The sequence below is a fragment of the Martes martes genome, assembly GCF_963455335.1.
Source record: "Martes martes genome assembly, chromosome: X".
NCBI classification, from domain to species: Eukaryota; Metazoa; Chordata; class Mammalia; order Carnivora; family Mustelidae; genus Martes; species Martes martes.
Genome location: NC_137897.1, coordinates 39618627 through 39634191, shown reverse-complemented (window position 1 = coordinate 39634191; position 15565 = coordinate 39618627). Strand labels below are relative to the sequence as shown.

Here is a 15565-nt window from a genome sequence, read left to right as displayed (position 1 = left end):
GCCAGTACCCCAGTCAAGATCTAGAATCTTTTCATTATCCCAAAATGCTACCTTGCAACCCCCTCTACTGAAAGACACCCTCCCCACCTCCACTCTGCTCTATCACCATTTTTTTAAAGATTTTATTTATTTATTTCATACAAAGATCACAAGGAGGCAGAGAGACAGGCAGAGAGAGAGGAAGGGAAGCAGGCTCCCCGCTGAGCAGAGACCCAGATGCAGGGCTCGATCCCAGGACCCTGAGATCATGACCTGAGCCGAAGACAGAGGCTTTAACCCACTGAGCCACCCAGGTGCCCCCTCACCAATTTTTTTTTTAAGACTTTAAGTAATCTCTACAGCCAACTCGGGGCCCAAACTCGTATATACAACTTTGAGATCAAGAGTCAGATGCTCTACTGACTGAGCCAGCCAGGTGCCCCACCAGCATGTTTTGATTAAGAACTTTACATAAACAGAATTATATAGTGTGTGCTCTTCTGTGTCTTTTTTCACTCATGTTTGTGATATTCATTCACGTTGTTCTATTCCTGTTTCCTGTCCCTCTCCCCTCTCCTACAGCCCCCTTCCTCTGTCCCTGGGCAACACCCCCACCCCAAGTCACCACCGTATCACCTCTAGGGGGCCCCTTCTTTCTAACTTGCCTCCTCTAGCTGGTGCAGGGAGATGTCACAAAGCGGGCCAGTTAGTGGGGGAGGGGCTCTGCACCGATGGCTTTTCCCTTAGCACCTCCCCTTTCCCCTTCTCACCTCACAAGCATCTGTTTGGGGGCGGGGTGGTTCTTGGCCCCATTTCCCGCCCAGCCCTTCAAGGCCAGGCCGGGAGAGGGCAGCCTCAGCTTCATGTTCCACTGCACCCAGACCTATGCTGAGAGCACACACATACTTGGGACTCACAGGGTGCAGACTGGTCCGCAAGCGACCAGAGGGGTGGGTCCTGTGCTAGCAGTCACAGAGAGGACGGGAGTAAGTGTGTGCCCAACCGGTCCTGATGAGGCATCTCCAACCTGGGGCTGGCAGGCTGAGCTTCTCTAGCTCCATCCCTCTGGGGTCATCTGCCCATTGAGGGCACAGGGGTGACTGGTGCCAGAGTGCCCACTGTTGTCCACCTGGAGATGCCCTTGGGCAGTCCCCAGCCCCAGGGAGGGCCAAGTGTGGTTTAGGTTTAGCCCTGCGATTGGACAGCTGTTGCAGCTGCTTGGTGCCAAGGCCAGGGGGTGGGAGGTTCCCAGTGCTGGCTCTCACCCAAGGGGGGACTCCAAGCCCGATGGTGCCCTGCTGATGTGGGATTTCCTGGTGTATGGAGACCTGCTGGACTTGACAACGGTGAGGGGGCTATGACCCGGATCTTGTGGGTTGGGGCACAGGCCAGAACTTCCTGTTGTACCCCCCACCTTCATCCCAAGCTGGGAGCTCCCATGCACCAGATGCCGTGAATGCTAGCACTGCCACCCTCCTTGGCCTGATGAGGCCCCTTGTCCACCTGTGTTTATGTCCCTGCGTGTGGGCACAGATCGTGCTGGTGTGTGAGAAAGAGACATGCAAGGTATGGACTTTTCGGCTTTTATTACAAAAAGAAGAGCATGATCCCAGCCCAGTTTTCCAACAAAAGTCACCAACTCAAAGTCTGACTTGGTCAGGGCCTCTCTGGTTGGGGAGTGGGCTGGTAGACAGGTGCAGGGCCCCACTCAGACCACCCACCACTTCACCCTCCCTGTCCCCGGGCTGGACCCGACATATGTAGAAGCAGCTCTTGCAGCTGCTCACTGGGCCTCGTTGAAGCGGGTCACCATTGTCTTGTGCAGTGTCTCCTTGTAGGACTCGGTTGAAGTGACCCCATAGGAGCTGCCTCGGGCACCCAAGCCGGAACCCCGCACCCGTGTCTGGGCCTGCGTGAGAGAGGCAGGTCATCAGGTCAGCTGCGGGACTGGGGTACGGCAGACAGAATGCTGGAGGCCGGGGATGGAACTGCAGGAGACTCACCTCTATGGGCGTCACAATGCCCTGCTTCTTGCGGCCCAGGCCACTACCCTCTTTCCAGCCCATGGCCTGGAGCATGCGGCTGCCAATGTTGTCACTGCCCAGCCCATCCCGCGTGGGCTGCTCGAAGTCCCTGCAGGGGCCGGTGGGGTGGGGTGAGTGACCAGCCGGCTGGCCGCGGGCCCCTCCCCTTGGCCCCACGCACTTACACAGAAGCTGCGGACATGCCGCCGTACTTCCTCCTCTTGGGCTCTGGGGGCTCAGGGATGCCGTACTTCTCTCTGCGTTCAGCCGCACGGTCCCGGTACTTCATTTGCTGAAAACACGTGTGTGTGTGTGTGTGTGTGTGTGTGTGTGTGTGTGTGTGTGGCGCACTGGGGGAGCTAGATCTGGCTAACAGGTGTGAGGTCCTGTGGGCCGGATACTGTGGGTGCAAGCAGCCAAGCTACACCCAGCCGAGGGACTTGAGCACTGGCTGCCTGAGGGGACAGGCACTGGGCCGGGGACAGAGGGGATGGAGTCCAGGAATGGGTCACACCTCACCTCCATGTCGTTCTTCTCCAGTGCTTCGAGCTCGTTTTCTGACAGGTGGGCTCGCCGGTGAATCTCAAGGTTTTGCTACAAGGGGGACAGACAAGATGAGGGGTGAAGCGGCTGGGCCGGACCAGGCTGGGCCGGGCCGAGCCAAGGGTCCCCACCAGTCCTCCCTCGGAGTCACCTTGTGGAGCCCAGAGAGCTGCTGGTGGCGGATGAGCGCCTCCTTGCTGGGGAACTGGCGCCGGCAGAGCAGACAGGCCAGCTTCTGCCAGTCAGTGAGCTTCTCTTCCCGTTCGGGACCCCCTCGCTCCTGCTCCTCCTCACTGTCGCTCTCTCCGCTGTAGGCTGCCACCAGGCCCCGAGGTGGGCTCTAGAGAATGTGAGGGTGGGGAAGCGAGGTCAGGCCTGGCTAGATTGGAGCCCCCCACCCCTCCGCTGCTCCTCCTGCGCCGGTCACTCACTGGGCGGTCATCGCTGGCCAGTTTCGGGAGGTCCATGCTGGTGTGTTGTCTCTCGGCTAGTGCTCCCTGGGGGCAGGCGGGGGGGGGATGGACACACAAATTCAGGGACTCCACAGAGGGGATGCTGAGATGACAAGATGAGGGAGTGGGTAATGGAGAGGTGGCCCAACACACCTTCTTCTCAAGGATGGCGTAGCCGGCATCTGCGGTGGCTGACTCCCGCCTCTCGTCGTCTCGCAGGGAGCTGATGGGCTGGAAGCTGTTTTTGAAGTTTTCTTTTTGCTTGTTGAGGCTGCGGGCCCAGCGTTCCATGTCCTTGGCAATCTAGGGGTAAGGGTGTGGGTGAGGCTCTCAGGGACCCTCCAGTGGCTGGGACTGCCAACTCCATCCACTGCCCCTTCCTGCCCTACAGCCTCAAGCAGCGGGTAAAGATGTGGCGATGAAAGTCCCCATTTCTTGTCATTCTGCCGTCAGTGCCCCTCGCCAAGCCCTCTTGGGCTGTGCTTGTCCTCCTCACAGGTACCCACGGGACTCTGCTCTCTGTATGCTTTCGTCTTACCATTTTATGGTGCAGACAGTGGCTTTGTCTAACTTCTACACGCAATACTATGCCACATTCCATATTCTGTCCACCCTCCCAGGCACACCACCACTTTTAGAATTCACCAGGTTGTCAAGGAAACACTTAGTTCTTGCTTCCAAGTGCTGCACCCAGACTGTGACACTCTTCCTCCGCAGAGAGAAACCGAAGTGCCAACTGCCCGCACCCACCAGACACTGCAAGGGCCATTTTCCATACCCTGATGGGCCCATACGAAGTTCTCTGGGGTAGATAGACCTGGATACATCCCCATGAGCGGGGTTGGCCCACAGGAGCTCTGCGCGCCCATTCGTTTCCACAGGCAGGGCTGGTCCAGCTTCAGGCACTCAAACAATGGGAGGATTCCCACTGGGGTACAGGAAAGCTGACCGGGCTCACTTGGGACAGATGGCACTGGCCACTCAGGGAGGTAGGCTGCCCGACCACGTACTGAGGAGATTGCCCCGGCTCAACGTCATGCATCAAAGAGTGGAGCTGGGCTGGGAACCTGGTCTCCTGAGCACAGTCACTGCCATGCACACATCTGCCTCCCCCCACCCAACCCCCACAGCAGAGGCTTCAAGAAGAGAGAAATGCACTCATTAGAAGACGCCAAAGAGCCAGCCAGTGAGCCCCACTGCTCACCTGTTGGGCTGTCTTGGTCTTGTGCTTCTCCTTCTTCTCTTTACCCTCCTTCGAGGGGGCCCCGGTCTCCTTATGCCCGTCGGCCGACTGTTCCAGGGCAGGGACGTAGGTCCGCCTTTCCCCGTCCCAGTACAGGTACTGCTGGCTCTGAGCGTTGTAGTAATACTGGGAGGGGGCCAAGGAGGGGGGCGTGAGGGGAGACCTCCAGAAAGGGAACTGCAGGCCCCACCCGTTCCCTGGGCCCCCCATCACCTGGGAGTTGGGGTCATAGTAGAGGCCAGTCTGGGGGTCATAGTAGTAGCCAGATGTCTCATCGTACTGGTAGGTGGAGACGTCAGGAACAGCTGTGAGGGGTGAGGGAGGTCACACTCTTCCTCTGTGCTTTGTTAAAGAACTCCCCTGTCCTGCCTCCCTCTCCTCCCTCACCCACCGCAGGCCATGGCTACTCACGGTACTGGCTGTAGGGCTCCTGGGCAGTGGGGCTGGTGGCCGGTGGCAGGGCAGAGCTGGGGTGGGTGGGGCTCTGGAGCTCGGATTTGAGCACAGCGGGTGACATGATGGTGTATGGCTGGTCGTAGGGCCGGACGGGGGAACAGGGCTCAGTGTCTGCCGATGCCCGCCCCCCGCACGCCCCGCCCCCAGGACGCCCCAGAGCTCCCTCACCTGGCTGTTGGCAGCGGCGCCTTGGCTGCCGCTAGCTTCGGCTGCTGACTGCTGGTAGATGCCAGGGGCGGCACCAGGCTGGGCGCGGGAGAAAGCCTGCAGTGACACAGGGTCGGCCCCGGGATCCAGAGAGGCCTCTGCACCTGTAATGAGGGACAGGGAGGGAAGGAGAAGGCCTGTGAATGATGGGGCCCAGGACCCCATGCCTGCTGCCCCCCCCACCGCCATGGACTCAGGGAGAGGTGCTGGGGCTCACCTGCTCCAGATGGGTCCCCCTTGGTTCCAGTGATGCTGGGGCCCTTGGTGCCCTTGAGGTAGCCATGGGCATAGAGGGAAGACTCTGTGCCCTGGCTGCCGCCATAGCCCTCATCCTGTTGGTAGTAGCTGTAGTCGACCGCTGGCTCCTCGGGGGTGGCCCAGGCACCCTCCCCACCCTGGGAGGCCTGAGGGGCAGTGGGAGGGGCTTATTAGCAGAGGAAGGGGCGCAGGGGGAGGGGAACCTGCTAAGAAGCATCTGCCCACAGATGAGGCTAGTGTCTGTCTGCTGACAGAAAGCATGCAGGCCTCAGACAAGTGAAGTGTGAGGGCCGCCCAGCCGCGGCAGGGCAGGGCAGGGCAGGGCAGCGGCAAAAACAAGAATCGGCTGAAGAAGAGTTGCGCCCAAATGCTCCCAGGGCTGACACTGGTACGTGTGTGGCGTAGTTCAAGCGCTGGGTGTCAGGTCAAGGAAGACACCGTCCTCCCCTTCTTTATTTTCATCTCCCAATTTTCTTTCAGCCACTTATAAATTCCGTTTTATTAAAGAAGTTGTGACAATTCAGGACGATAAAATAACCACCAAATAGAAGCGAAAAGCAGCCACGATGGTGTTGAAGTTGAAAGCCTGGGAGGAGGTGACTGGGAAGAGAGCTGCGGCGAGGCCCCCAAAGCCCACGGCAGCCACTGTGAGGGTTTGGGGTCCACAGAAAGCCAGACAGCAAGCCAGCCCTCCTGATTGCAGAGAGGGCGCAGGAGGGTTGAGACTGCGGCCCCAGTGTGGGGATGCTGGGGCAGAGGGGAGTCTTTGAGTACCTGTGAGATGGCCCACTGGGCCGCAGCAATAGCAGTGCTGGCCACAGAGGCAGCATTGATGCGACTGCCTTCGTTGGAGGCCATGTCCCTGGGGAGGATGTCAGAGACTAGGAGTCAGATGGAAGCCCCAGGCTGGGGGGCCAGCTGGGAAGGGACACAGGCGGGGTCCTGACCTCTTAGAACCCTTGGCAAACTCAACGTTGATGGTCTTGCCGTCGATGGTGAGTGGCGGGTGCAGGGCCTGGAGGATCTGCAGCAGCTGGGCTGCCTCCTATGGGATGGGGGAGGAGGGGAGGTGGGGGCAGAAGGGTCAGGCCCGGGGAGGCCCCCGGCTCCATTGCCCCGTTGCCAGGCTTGGAGCCGCGGTGGGGGCGCTGGGCTCAGGGACCCTCCTCCCCGCCCCGGGGGCCGGGACCCTGGCTGCCCGGCCCCCCCCTGTGCCGCCCTCACCACGATGGTGGAGAGCTGGATGAAGGCGAAGCCACGGTTCAGTTGGGTCTGCTTGTCCTTGATGACACGAACATTGGAGGAGGAGAGCACCGCGTAGGGTGCCAGGGCCCCCAGGATGGAGTCCATGGTGCTATGTGGGTTCAGGTTGCGCAAAATGATGGCTGCGGGAAGGGGCCCAGTGTTAGGGGGCACCCAACGCTCTTCTCCAACCCTACCCTCTGGTGGCTCTCTACTACCCCTCTCCTCTGGCCTCCGTGTCTTTTGCACCTGCTGCTTCCTCTCACCTGTTCCTCCTGGATAAACTCTGCTTGTCAGTCCAAGTCCCAGCTCAGTTGTTCACCTGCTGAGAACCTTCCCAACACACCCCCAAAGTCGAGTTGGGCAATGCTCCTCCCCTGCTATCCCTACATCATGTCTGTCCCCCCACTAGGCAGAGACCCTGGGAGGACTAAGTCCTAGTCACTGCCAGCTCTCTGGCCTCAGGAGAGCCCAGCCCAGACACCCTAGGCCAGGGAGAAAGGAAGGAACAACTGACTCACTGTCATTGGCGTTCTCCGAGCTTGGCTCCGAGCCCTGTGCCAAGGCTTGGGAGGCCAGCACTCCCTGGGCTTGGTAGGGCTGTGGCAGGGGGAGCAGGCCCTGGCTTAGCTCCCGTCCACCCAGTGGCAGCGTCTGCTGATCCAGCCTTGCGCCCAGGGGCAGCTTCTGCTCTGCCTCTGTCAGGGGCAGCAGACGACAGGCCAGTGACAAAGGGGGAGGCGGCTCCCCGGCTGGTCACCCTCCTCCCCCCTTCCACCAATGTCCCAGGGAGGTGGGGAGGTAGGAGGGCCTCACCTGACTTAGGCACACCACATTTGAAGCACTTCTCACGGCGTTTGAAGTTCTGGACACCACACTGCGAGGCATAGGCCAGGCTGTCAGAGGGGGTGGGGCTTTCCACTGCGCCCTCCAAACCTGGATCCCGAGACGCGCCCCCTACCCAGGGAACCCTGCCATGCCCCAGGAAGGAAGGTCCCAGGGTCAGGGGTGGCAGGGGGCTCTGGCTGTCATTCCCAGTCTGTGACTCTTCCCTTCACATGGTCTTAAGTTTGTCCTTAGTGCCTCCTCCTCAACTCAGGAATCAACAACCCCTACCCCACCCTTGCTACAAAAGCCACCTCCTCTGAGGTACCAACTGCCAGGACTGGCCCCCTTCTTGTCCCTTTAGCAGGACAAGTCCTCTTCCCTGTCCTCTTCCTAAAACTTGCTTCCCTCTTAAGGAACCTTCAATGTTTTCACCTCTAAAAGCCGGTAGCCCCTCTCTGGCCAGACTCCCACCCCTCCTTCGTCTTGAGGACTGGGTTGGTGCTCTTGAGAACCAGCCTTGGCTACGGAAGCCTCCAGGAACCCCCAGCATTTCTATCTCTGGAGGTTCTACATTTCTATCTCTGTTCCACGGTCAGGCACCGCACACTGCTCCTGGGCCAGGCTCTGCCCCGCATCCCCGGATGTGGCCTTGGCCACCCTCACAGCCTAACAGCAGGGAACGGATGTAGCACGGGGAGGGGCAGGCTTGTCTGTGGGGACTCGGGGAGGGGGATGGTCCAAGAGGGGCATGGCTCACTCAGCTCAGGACGGTTGGTGGGATATTTGATCTGGGAGGCCCAGAAGTTTGCTTTGGTTTTGCTGGGAAGCTACTACTAGCAAAGGGAACAAGAGATTTTCTGCAGCTGGTGTAGGAGGGTGAGGAAAGAGGCAAAGTGGAAGCTGGAGAGGGCAGGTGACACTAGATTATGGAGGGTAGTCACGCTCAAGCTCAGCGCTGCAGGGGTGGGTTCTAAGCAGAGAAGGCGGGATGTGGTTAGAGATGGTTTCAAGGAATGTTACAGGTGAGAGGGCGAGAGAAAGAGGCAAGGGGCCAGCACAGCAGAAGAGAGATCCATGGCGACTAAGGGAGAGGGGGATGGCTGTCTGGGCAGTGGGAATTGCAAGGGAGAGCGTTTTTGTGATGGAAGCAACAGGACCTGGTGACCAACAGGATACGGGGGAATTAAAGGAGGAGAAAAGAGAGAATTCCCTGGTTTTGAGGAGTATCCAAAAACACAGGAGGGACAGAGAGCCACTGTCACTTCGTCCCTGCCCCTGCAGAGACACTGGACACCCGCCTTCTGAGAACACTTTCTCTTTTAAAACAAACAGATGCCACTCCCCTTAGTAGGCACAACTGTTCCTGGGGGGAGGGTTGGGGGCTTGGCCTGCCCTCAGTCCTCCCCTTAGGTTTCAGGCCCGCCAGCTGGCTGCGGGAGGCACGGCTGTGGCGTTGCAAGGCTGCCTCCAGGCTGCTGGGGAGCATAGCCCCAGGGGAGACCTGAACCCTGGGTACCAGCCATGGCCCCTGTGATCGGGAGCAAGTCACGGCTCAAGGCTGACCCCGGCTTCCTCATAGGGAATACGACTACAAGACCCTATAGCTTGCGGCCTCAGCCTCAAGTGGGGCCACCTGACACAGGTCCCCAGAGCAGCCAGTGCTTTCTGCTGGGGGGAGAGGTGGACATTAAAGGGAGCTAACCGTGGGTCAGATGTTGTTCCAACAGTTACCCTCTCAGTGCCACACCGGAATCCTCCCAACCACCTTGGAGGGAGGGGTCATTGCTATTCGTGCTGTGGAACTGAGGAAAGTGAGGCGGAGACCAGGGAGGATGTGGGAGGCTCTAACTCCAGCCAGCCCGGCTCAGAAGTCCACAGCACGGCACGCCTCCACCGTCACTAGCCAGTCGCTTACGTAAGTACTTGTGAAAAGCCTACTGGGACTTCAGGCAGGACTGCACCTCCTGAGGGCAGAGCCTGGCGCCGAGTGAAAGCCCAGTGCACGTGGGCAGGTGGGCAGGCGGCCAGGGACGGTGGCTATTTGAGCTGAGCCGGTCCTCAACACCTATGCCACCTCAGAGGCCCCAGGGGGACAGACGCCGCCGCCGTCTCTATCCATGGCTACCGCTGCCCACCGCCCCTGTACCTTATTACACAGCCAGTCCTCATTGATCTTGGGCTTGGGGTCGCTGTAGTGCATGGACACCTTCTGGCCCAGGATGTTGAGGGAGTGCTGCGGGAAAAAGCAGAGCGCAGTGAGGCCCAGGCAGCAGTGCCCCACGCACCGTTTCAGCACAGGAGAAGAGAGTGAGCGAGCCCTTCAGCTGGATGGATGAGGGACAGGGAACGGAGGGAGGTCGGAGAACGGACGAGGGAAGAAGGAAGGGAAGGAGGGAGGGAAAGCGCCAGAGCCCTTGGGCGCAGCTGTTTGCTGCCTTTCCGGGCCCGCGCACGCACACGTGAACACACGCCACCAGGCACACAGTGCTCGGCTGACCGACACCTGCCGGACAGTGGGGTGAACCCCCCACTAGGCCCTGACACTGCCAGGCCACATCCAGGGCCAGCACTACACAGGCTACACTTGGGAGGAGGGGGACAGGGAGGGGAGGGAGAGGAGGGAAAAGAAAGAGAGAGAGAGCGCACGCGCGCTAGTGCTGGAGAAGGGGAAAAAGAAAGAGCCAGATTTAAAAGATGGCAGTTCCTGCTGTGAGGCTGTCTTCCCGGGGCTGGCTGGGTCCTGGGCCCACAGCATTAGGGCAGAGATAGCCCCAGGGCCGCCCCGCTGAGCCCCGCTTCCACCACATCTGACCCTTCCTTCCCTGAGGCTTTCCTCCCATGCCCCACACCAGTGAGCCAGGCTCTGGGCAGGAGAGCAGAGCAGGTCCTTGGGTCTCTAGAGGTCCCAAAGCTGCTGGGTGGGGACCATGGGAGGTGGGGGAGCTGGCTCCCTTCCCTTCCTTATAGCATGACTCCTTGCTGAGAAGGCAGGCCTGCCCCAGTGGAGTGGGCACGCAGACACTCCTGTGGGGGGTAGGTGCAGGCGGAGGGCTGGGGCATCTGAAGTGAGTTCTAGTGCATCTGACTGGTACTTGAGATCAACAGAGCGGTGCCGGCCTCTTCCATGGAAATCAAAAGGCCAAACTCCCATGCAGGGAGAGAGCTGGCCAAACGGGACTGGCTAGTTAGTGTGCCAACAGCTAAGCTCCCCAGTGGCTAGACTTCCAGTGATGCCTGAGCGTGGAACGAAAGCCCGGCTCTGCCTGACCCTGGAGCAGGGCAGTCCCTGAGGAGTGGGAGCCTCCATGGAAGAAAACCTCCCCCCGGCAGCCCTTTCTCCAAAAGCTCAGCTGGGAGGTGGGAGGGCAGAGCTAGTGCCTGGTGGTGGGAAGGGGCCGGTGGTGAGTGTGGGTTCTTGATGGGAAGCCCAGTGGGTAGCAAGAGATGGGAAGAGGAGATAGTGAGGGTCAGGAAGGGGGAGAGAGAGGGGGGTGGGGGGGATAGGACACAGGGCCACAGGGCAGGGAACTGTGTCCATAAGAATCAGGCGATGGGGAGCGCTCGATTACAAAGTAGTATTTGTTTGGGGGGGGGTTCAAGTGCGGCAAAGCAACCTGATTGGCTTCCATCCATCGTGTAGCGTCCTGCAAGTGACTAAACTCGACGAAGGCGAAGCCCCGGCTCTGACCTGGAGACAGCATTCAGATACAGACGCAGTGGGTTAGTCAACAGCTTTGGACACACGGCGTTCCCGGGGGTGGGACCCGAGGGGAGAGGACCAGGGGGCAGAGAGGGAAGGGGGGAGAGGAGAAAAGAAGAAAGGGAGAGAGAGAAGTAATCAGAGAGATAAAGACCAGGGGGTGGGGGGCAAGGCAGATGGTGGGGAGGGGCAGGAAAAAGGGACAGGGGAAGGAGGATAACTGAGCAGGAGAGGTGGGGTGGGGAGGGGGAGAAACACACACGCCAGCTGGGAAGAAAGACAGAGAGAGGGGCTCAGGCAGACCTGCCTGTGGTGACAGAGACGGAGAGAAGGAGGTGAGAGGGAAAGGGTACAAGCAGAGATGTGTCTCAGAGAAGGAAGGAGGGCAGATGGGCAGGCTGCTGACCCCACATGGGCCAGAATCAGTAACTGAAGGGTGGGGCCCAGCATGAGGCTGGTGCCCAGGAGGGGCCCCGTGACATGTTTCACCCAAGAAGCAAAAGAGAACCTGGGCCAGGCTGCTTGGTGAGGCCAGGAAGTCTCCAGGCCCATCAGGAAGCAGGGGGAGGCAGGGACGCAAGGTCACTTCAGCCTTAGCACAGTATAGGGGAGATGGGCCTTGCCAGGGAGCCGCCTCGGGGCCAAGCTAGGAAGCTTAGAGCCACCCACAGGGCAAGTCCTCCCATACAGTAGGAGAACGGGGGCCAGGGCTGGACAGGTAGGCCTTAAAGAATCAGTGGGTGCCGGGGAGAAGTGCCAAAAGGGGCCACACCTAGGACACCACCTTATGGAGAGAGACCAGAACCCTGTCAGCCTGTGGTTTGGCTGGGGTGAAGCAGAGCAAGACCTACATGCTACCAAGAGAGACTCCAGGCCTGGCCAGGGCTGGGAAAGGGCTGCAGGAAAGCAGCTCCTCTTCTGGAGGGACACACACAGGGAGGGCTCAGGCATAGCAGGGCCGGGGGGGCATGCTTGCTCTCCGTAAGAATAACCGTTAGGATGCACAGGAGGATGAAATGGTATGATCTTGGGTGGGGGAGGGACGGAGGGAGGGAAGAAGAGAGAGAGAGAGGAAGGGGGCAGAGAAGGAAAGGGAGAGGGAAAGGAAGAGGGGGAGAGAGCGAGAGAGAGAGAGAGAGAAATATGGAGGTGTGGGGAGGAGAGAGACTGAGAGATGGAGAGAGAAGCCCAGGCAGTGAAGCCCCACTGTGCCTGCCTTGGGGAGCCTGGGCCAGAGGTCCTGCAGAGACAACTCCCCCCACCGCCCTGCTAACCTCAGGCCAGCTCCAGGCAGCCTGCAAGAGGGAGGGAGGGAACAAGCAAGGCCAGAAATCCTGGCTGCTCCTCGGGATGCACCCTTGGATAAGAGCCATCCCCTGCCTCTCCTCTTGGGACACGTGGGTGGGACCGTGTCAGACCTACTTTCTGGTCACAGGCTGTTACTGGAAAAACGTGGGGGAGACCGAGGGGCAGGAGGAGGAGAAGAACGGAGAGGGAAGGGAGTATATGGGGAGGGGATTACCACCTCAGATACTCAGAGTCCCAGAGAGGAGGTTCCCCGGAGCCTGGCCCTGGCCCTGCCCCCGGGGAGCACTCAGCTCAGTGTTGCACCCCCTCCCCGACAGCCCCAGAGCTGCGAGGAGGACGGGTTGAGGGGAAGAGAAGAAGAGAGGGCACCCCAAGCTGCCCATTCCCAGCTGTGGCAGGAAGGCAGGGCAGGGAGGGTGAGGGAGAACGCAGAGCAGGAGGGAGACTGGAGGCTGAGGCTGGCCAGAAGGGAAGGCACTGGGAACAAAAGCTCACCTGAGGATTTGTTCCGCATCAGCCGGACCTCTCGTGCTTGCACTCCATGGGACTGCAGCTGGCCCCGGATCTGTACGGGGAGATACGGATGGGGGCAGGCTCAGCACACAGGGGGGCCTCCAGAGGCCTCCAGGACCCCGAGGGGCTGCAGGTGATGTGCATGCACTGCCTCCTCGCGCTCTCTCGGGAGCGGCCATGGCCCTGGGCCCACACCAGCACTGGGCCTCTGCACTTGGCCCCAGACAGGCAGAAAATGAGTGAAATGAAAGGGGCGTGGTGCAAGGGGGGGGCATGGCAGCATGGTGACCCTCAGAGGCAGGAGAGCGAGCCAAGCCAGCAGCTCAAGAAGGGCCTGCAGTGGGGTAGGAGGGGGTTCTGATGACAGGCTTGGTACAGTCTTGGTGAGGAGAGCTGGGGCTTGCCCCAAGAAACCCATGACGCAAATACCAAAATGGGAAGGAGCGGGGTCTGAGCAGAGGCCAGCCGTGTGCCCCAGGCCGTGCGAGGGGCAGTATCCTGGGGTGGAGACCAAGAGGTGTGGTCAGAGGATTTGGAAAGCTTCCTGGGTGAAACCAGGAGGAAGCTACAGAGGCAGTGTGGGGTTTGGACCAGGTGAGGCAGGGTCTCTGGGCCAGTGGTGTTTCTTGCAGAAGCCTGGGAGCATGTGCTGGGCATTCTCGGGCAGCAATCTCACTGCCTCTGGGCCTCAGTTTCCTCATTAGGTGAAAAAGAAAAGAGATCTCTCTCTCTCTCTCTCATACACACAAACACACACACACACACACACGTGCACACGAGGGTGAAATGAAACACAGAGGAGCTCGTTAGGCCTGACAATACTCAGGGAGGGCTCAGGAAACAGCAAGAATGTGGGCTCTGGAATCCAGCCACCTGGGGCCAGACCCCAGCTCCACTCTGCCACTCACTGGCCTGCCACACGCTGGCTGTGGGACCTGGGGCAAGCTGCTTCACTGCTGGGGGCCTGGCTTCCTCATCCGTAGGATGGAAACACGCAGAGTACTTCCCCACAGGGTGGCTGTGAGAATTAAATGTGACCTGGCCTGCGGCCTACCCTGTGATCAATTCTTAACACATGTCAGCACGGAGCTACCGTCTGACCCTGAACATGGCAGCTGGGCCAGACTTGAGAAATTCTCAAATACACAGGTGGGGCTTTCTCTGCGACAAAATGGGCAGCCGGTAGGTTTCAGTGAAGAGCTGGGCAGAGAATTCTGGGGAGGGGACAGAGAGGAGACTCAGGGAGGCTAGGGAGGATGCTGTTCTAGTGGTCCTCTGGGGTGTTACTGGGGCTCATCAGGGGAAGCCTCTGTGAGAAGGAAACAAAAGAAAAGGGAGGAATGTGGAAGGAAATGTCACAGAGCATGGGGTGGGAAGCCTGTCAGTAGCAGTGAAGGAAGTCAAAGAATGCAGGACTCTGTGGCCAGGCCACTGAGATTTGACACTGCTGACAAGAGGGCGGGGGTGAGCGTATGGGGAGAGAATGTGAATAAAACCTCAGAAAATCCCATGGGGATTCTCCCTATTTCCCACCCCCTGCCCCCGGGCTGCCGGGCCCTGCAACATCTCTGCCACCAGGCACAGCCGGCTCTGGGCCTGGTAAGCATCTGGCCCTCAATCAACATAAGCAGAATGGATGGATGACCAGCAGAATGTTCTGGAGGAATGCTCTGTTCCCTCCCACACCCACCACCACAGCCCCTTGGCCAAGCCAGCCTATCGGACACTCCTCCCTTTCAGACCAAGAGAGCACAGGGGCCTGCCCAGAGGATGGATCAGTGCTGGGGGAGAGAAGGGATAAAAGGTGCTGAGGTCGGGGTGAGGGAGAAGCTGAGGGCCCTGGGGGAGACCCAGCCTGGCCTCCTGCTCTGCCGCCTGCCCAGGGCCACGAGGGGGGCACGTACGTCATCCTCAGTGGCTGCCTGTGGCAGCATCCTCAGCATGACGATGTTACTGGCCTTCTCCTCCTCCTCCTCCTCCTCATCCTCCTCCTCCTCCTCCCCTTGCTCGGTCCGATAGTCCTGGTCCCGATAGTCGCCGTCTCGGGGGAAGCCTGGCGGGCCGGTGGGGCTGTGCCTGTGCCGCCGCCGCCGCCTACGCTGAGTCTCGGAGCCCGGGGAGGCCTCGTAGGAATCCTGGCCGACAGAATGAGACGAGAGACACCAGACGGGCAGTCAGTCTGGGGTGGGCCTAGGGGCTGGCCGCTGGCTCTCTGAGGCAGGCAGGCTCTGAAAGCCAGGAGTGGGCGGGCTCCGGCTATAGGCTCAGGGCAGGCAAAACGGGTCAGGCCTGGACTGCAACCCTTCTGGAGTGGGAGACTGTCCCCGGGATGCCTTCTGGGGGCTGCCCTGGTGGGAGCGGGACGAGGCCGGTGGCAGTATTACTGTGGGGGAGGATCTCGCATAGACAGGTGACTGGATGCTGCCTACACCTCCTTGGGTCTGGGGTGAGCACACGAAGTCCTGCCCTCCGCTGCTCCCTCCTCCTCCCTTACCAGCTCAGCTAGTATGTGCATAACTCTTCCTTACGCCTTATGATTTCCAGCTAGGGCCAGGGTTCTAGGAATAGCTTAATATCTCATCCAGAGCCCGTCAGCAGGGGCCTGCAAAGGTGTGAGGGCCACAGAGCTGCCCCCCAGCCCCAATCCTCCTCCGCCTGGCCAGTCCTCTATCACCACTAGGCTCCCTCCTAACAGGGTGTGGTGGCTGAGTTCTTGGAGGCTGCCCAAGCCATCCTGCCAGGACTGAGCAGGCCAGGCCAGGGTCCACACCCCTTCTGCCCTCAGGGGGACCAGATAACTCAGTGCTCCACT

General features: G+C 60.0%; 1 protein-coding gene across 12 annotated transcripts in view; it reads right to left on the bottom strand.

Annotated features, from left to right (window-relative positions):
* Positions 1 to 1550: 1550 nt before the first annotated feature.
* Positions 1551 to 15565, bottom strand: part of RBM10 (RNA binding motif protein 10) — a gene marked incomplete at its 5' end in the record, with an annotated part of 28906 nt that continues 14891 nt past the window's right edge. For 2 of the 12 annotated variants that reach the window (XM_080795202.1, XM_080795197.1), the window contains 21 exons: positions 1551 to 1888; positions 1983 to 2112; positions 2189 to 2295; positions 2523 to 2597; positions 2698 to 2886; positions 2978 to 3043; positions 3152 to 3301; positions 4203 to 4367; positions 4455 to 4546; positions 4653 to 4770; positions 4866 to 5008; positions 5122 to 5308; positions 5937 to 6024; positions 6110 to 6207; positions 6390 to 6547; positions 6926 to 7102; positions 7221 to 7281; positions 9379 to 9465; positions 10847 to 10920; positions 12736 to 12805; positions 14658 to 14888. In XM_080795202.1, coding sequence (XP_080651328.1) covers positions 1763 to 1888; positions 1983 to 2112; positions 2189 to 2295; positions 2523 to 2597; positions 2698 to 2886; positions 2978 to 3043; positions 3152 to 3301; positions 4203 to 4367; positions 4455 to 4546; positions 4653 to 4770; positions 4866 to 5008; positions 5122 to 5308; positions 5937 to 6024; positions 6110 to 6207; positions 6390 to 6547; positions 6926 to 7102; positions 7221 to 7281; positions 9379 to 9465; positions 10847 to 10920; positions 12736 to 12805; positions 14658 to 14888 — 2592 coding nt within the window. In that variant the 3' untranslated portion in view covers positions 1551 to 1762. Of the gene's footprint in view, positions 1889 to 1982; positions 2113 to 2188; positions 2296 to 2522; positions 2598 to 2697; positions 2887 to 2977; positions 3044 to 3151; positions 3302 to 4202; positions 4368 to 4454; positions 4547 to 4652; positions 4771 to 4865; positions 5009 to 5121; positions 5309 to 5936; positions 6025 to 6109; positions 6208 to 6386; positions 6548 to 6925; positions 7103 to 7220; positions 7282 to 9378; positions 9466 to 10846; positions 10921 to 12735; positions 12806 to 14657; positions 14889 to 15565 lie in introns of all 12 variants that reach the window. The other 10 variants (XM_080795201.1, XM_080795205.1, XM_080795198.1 and 7 more) reach the window with 7 other exon arrangements.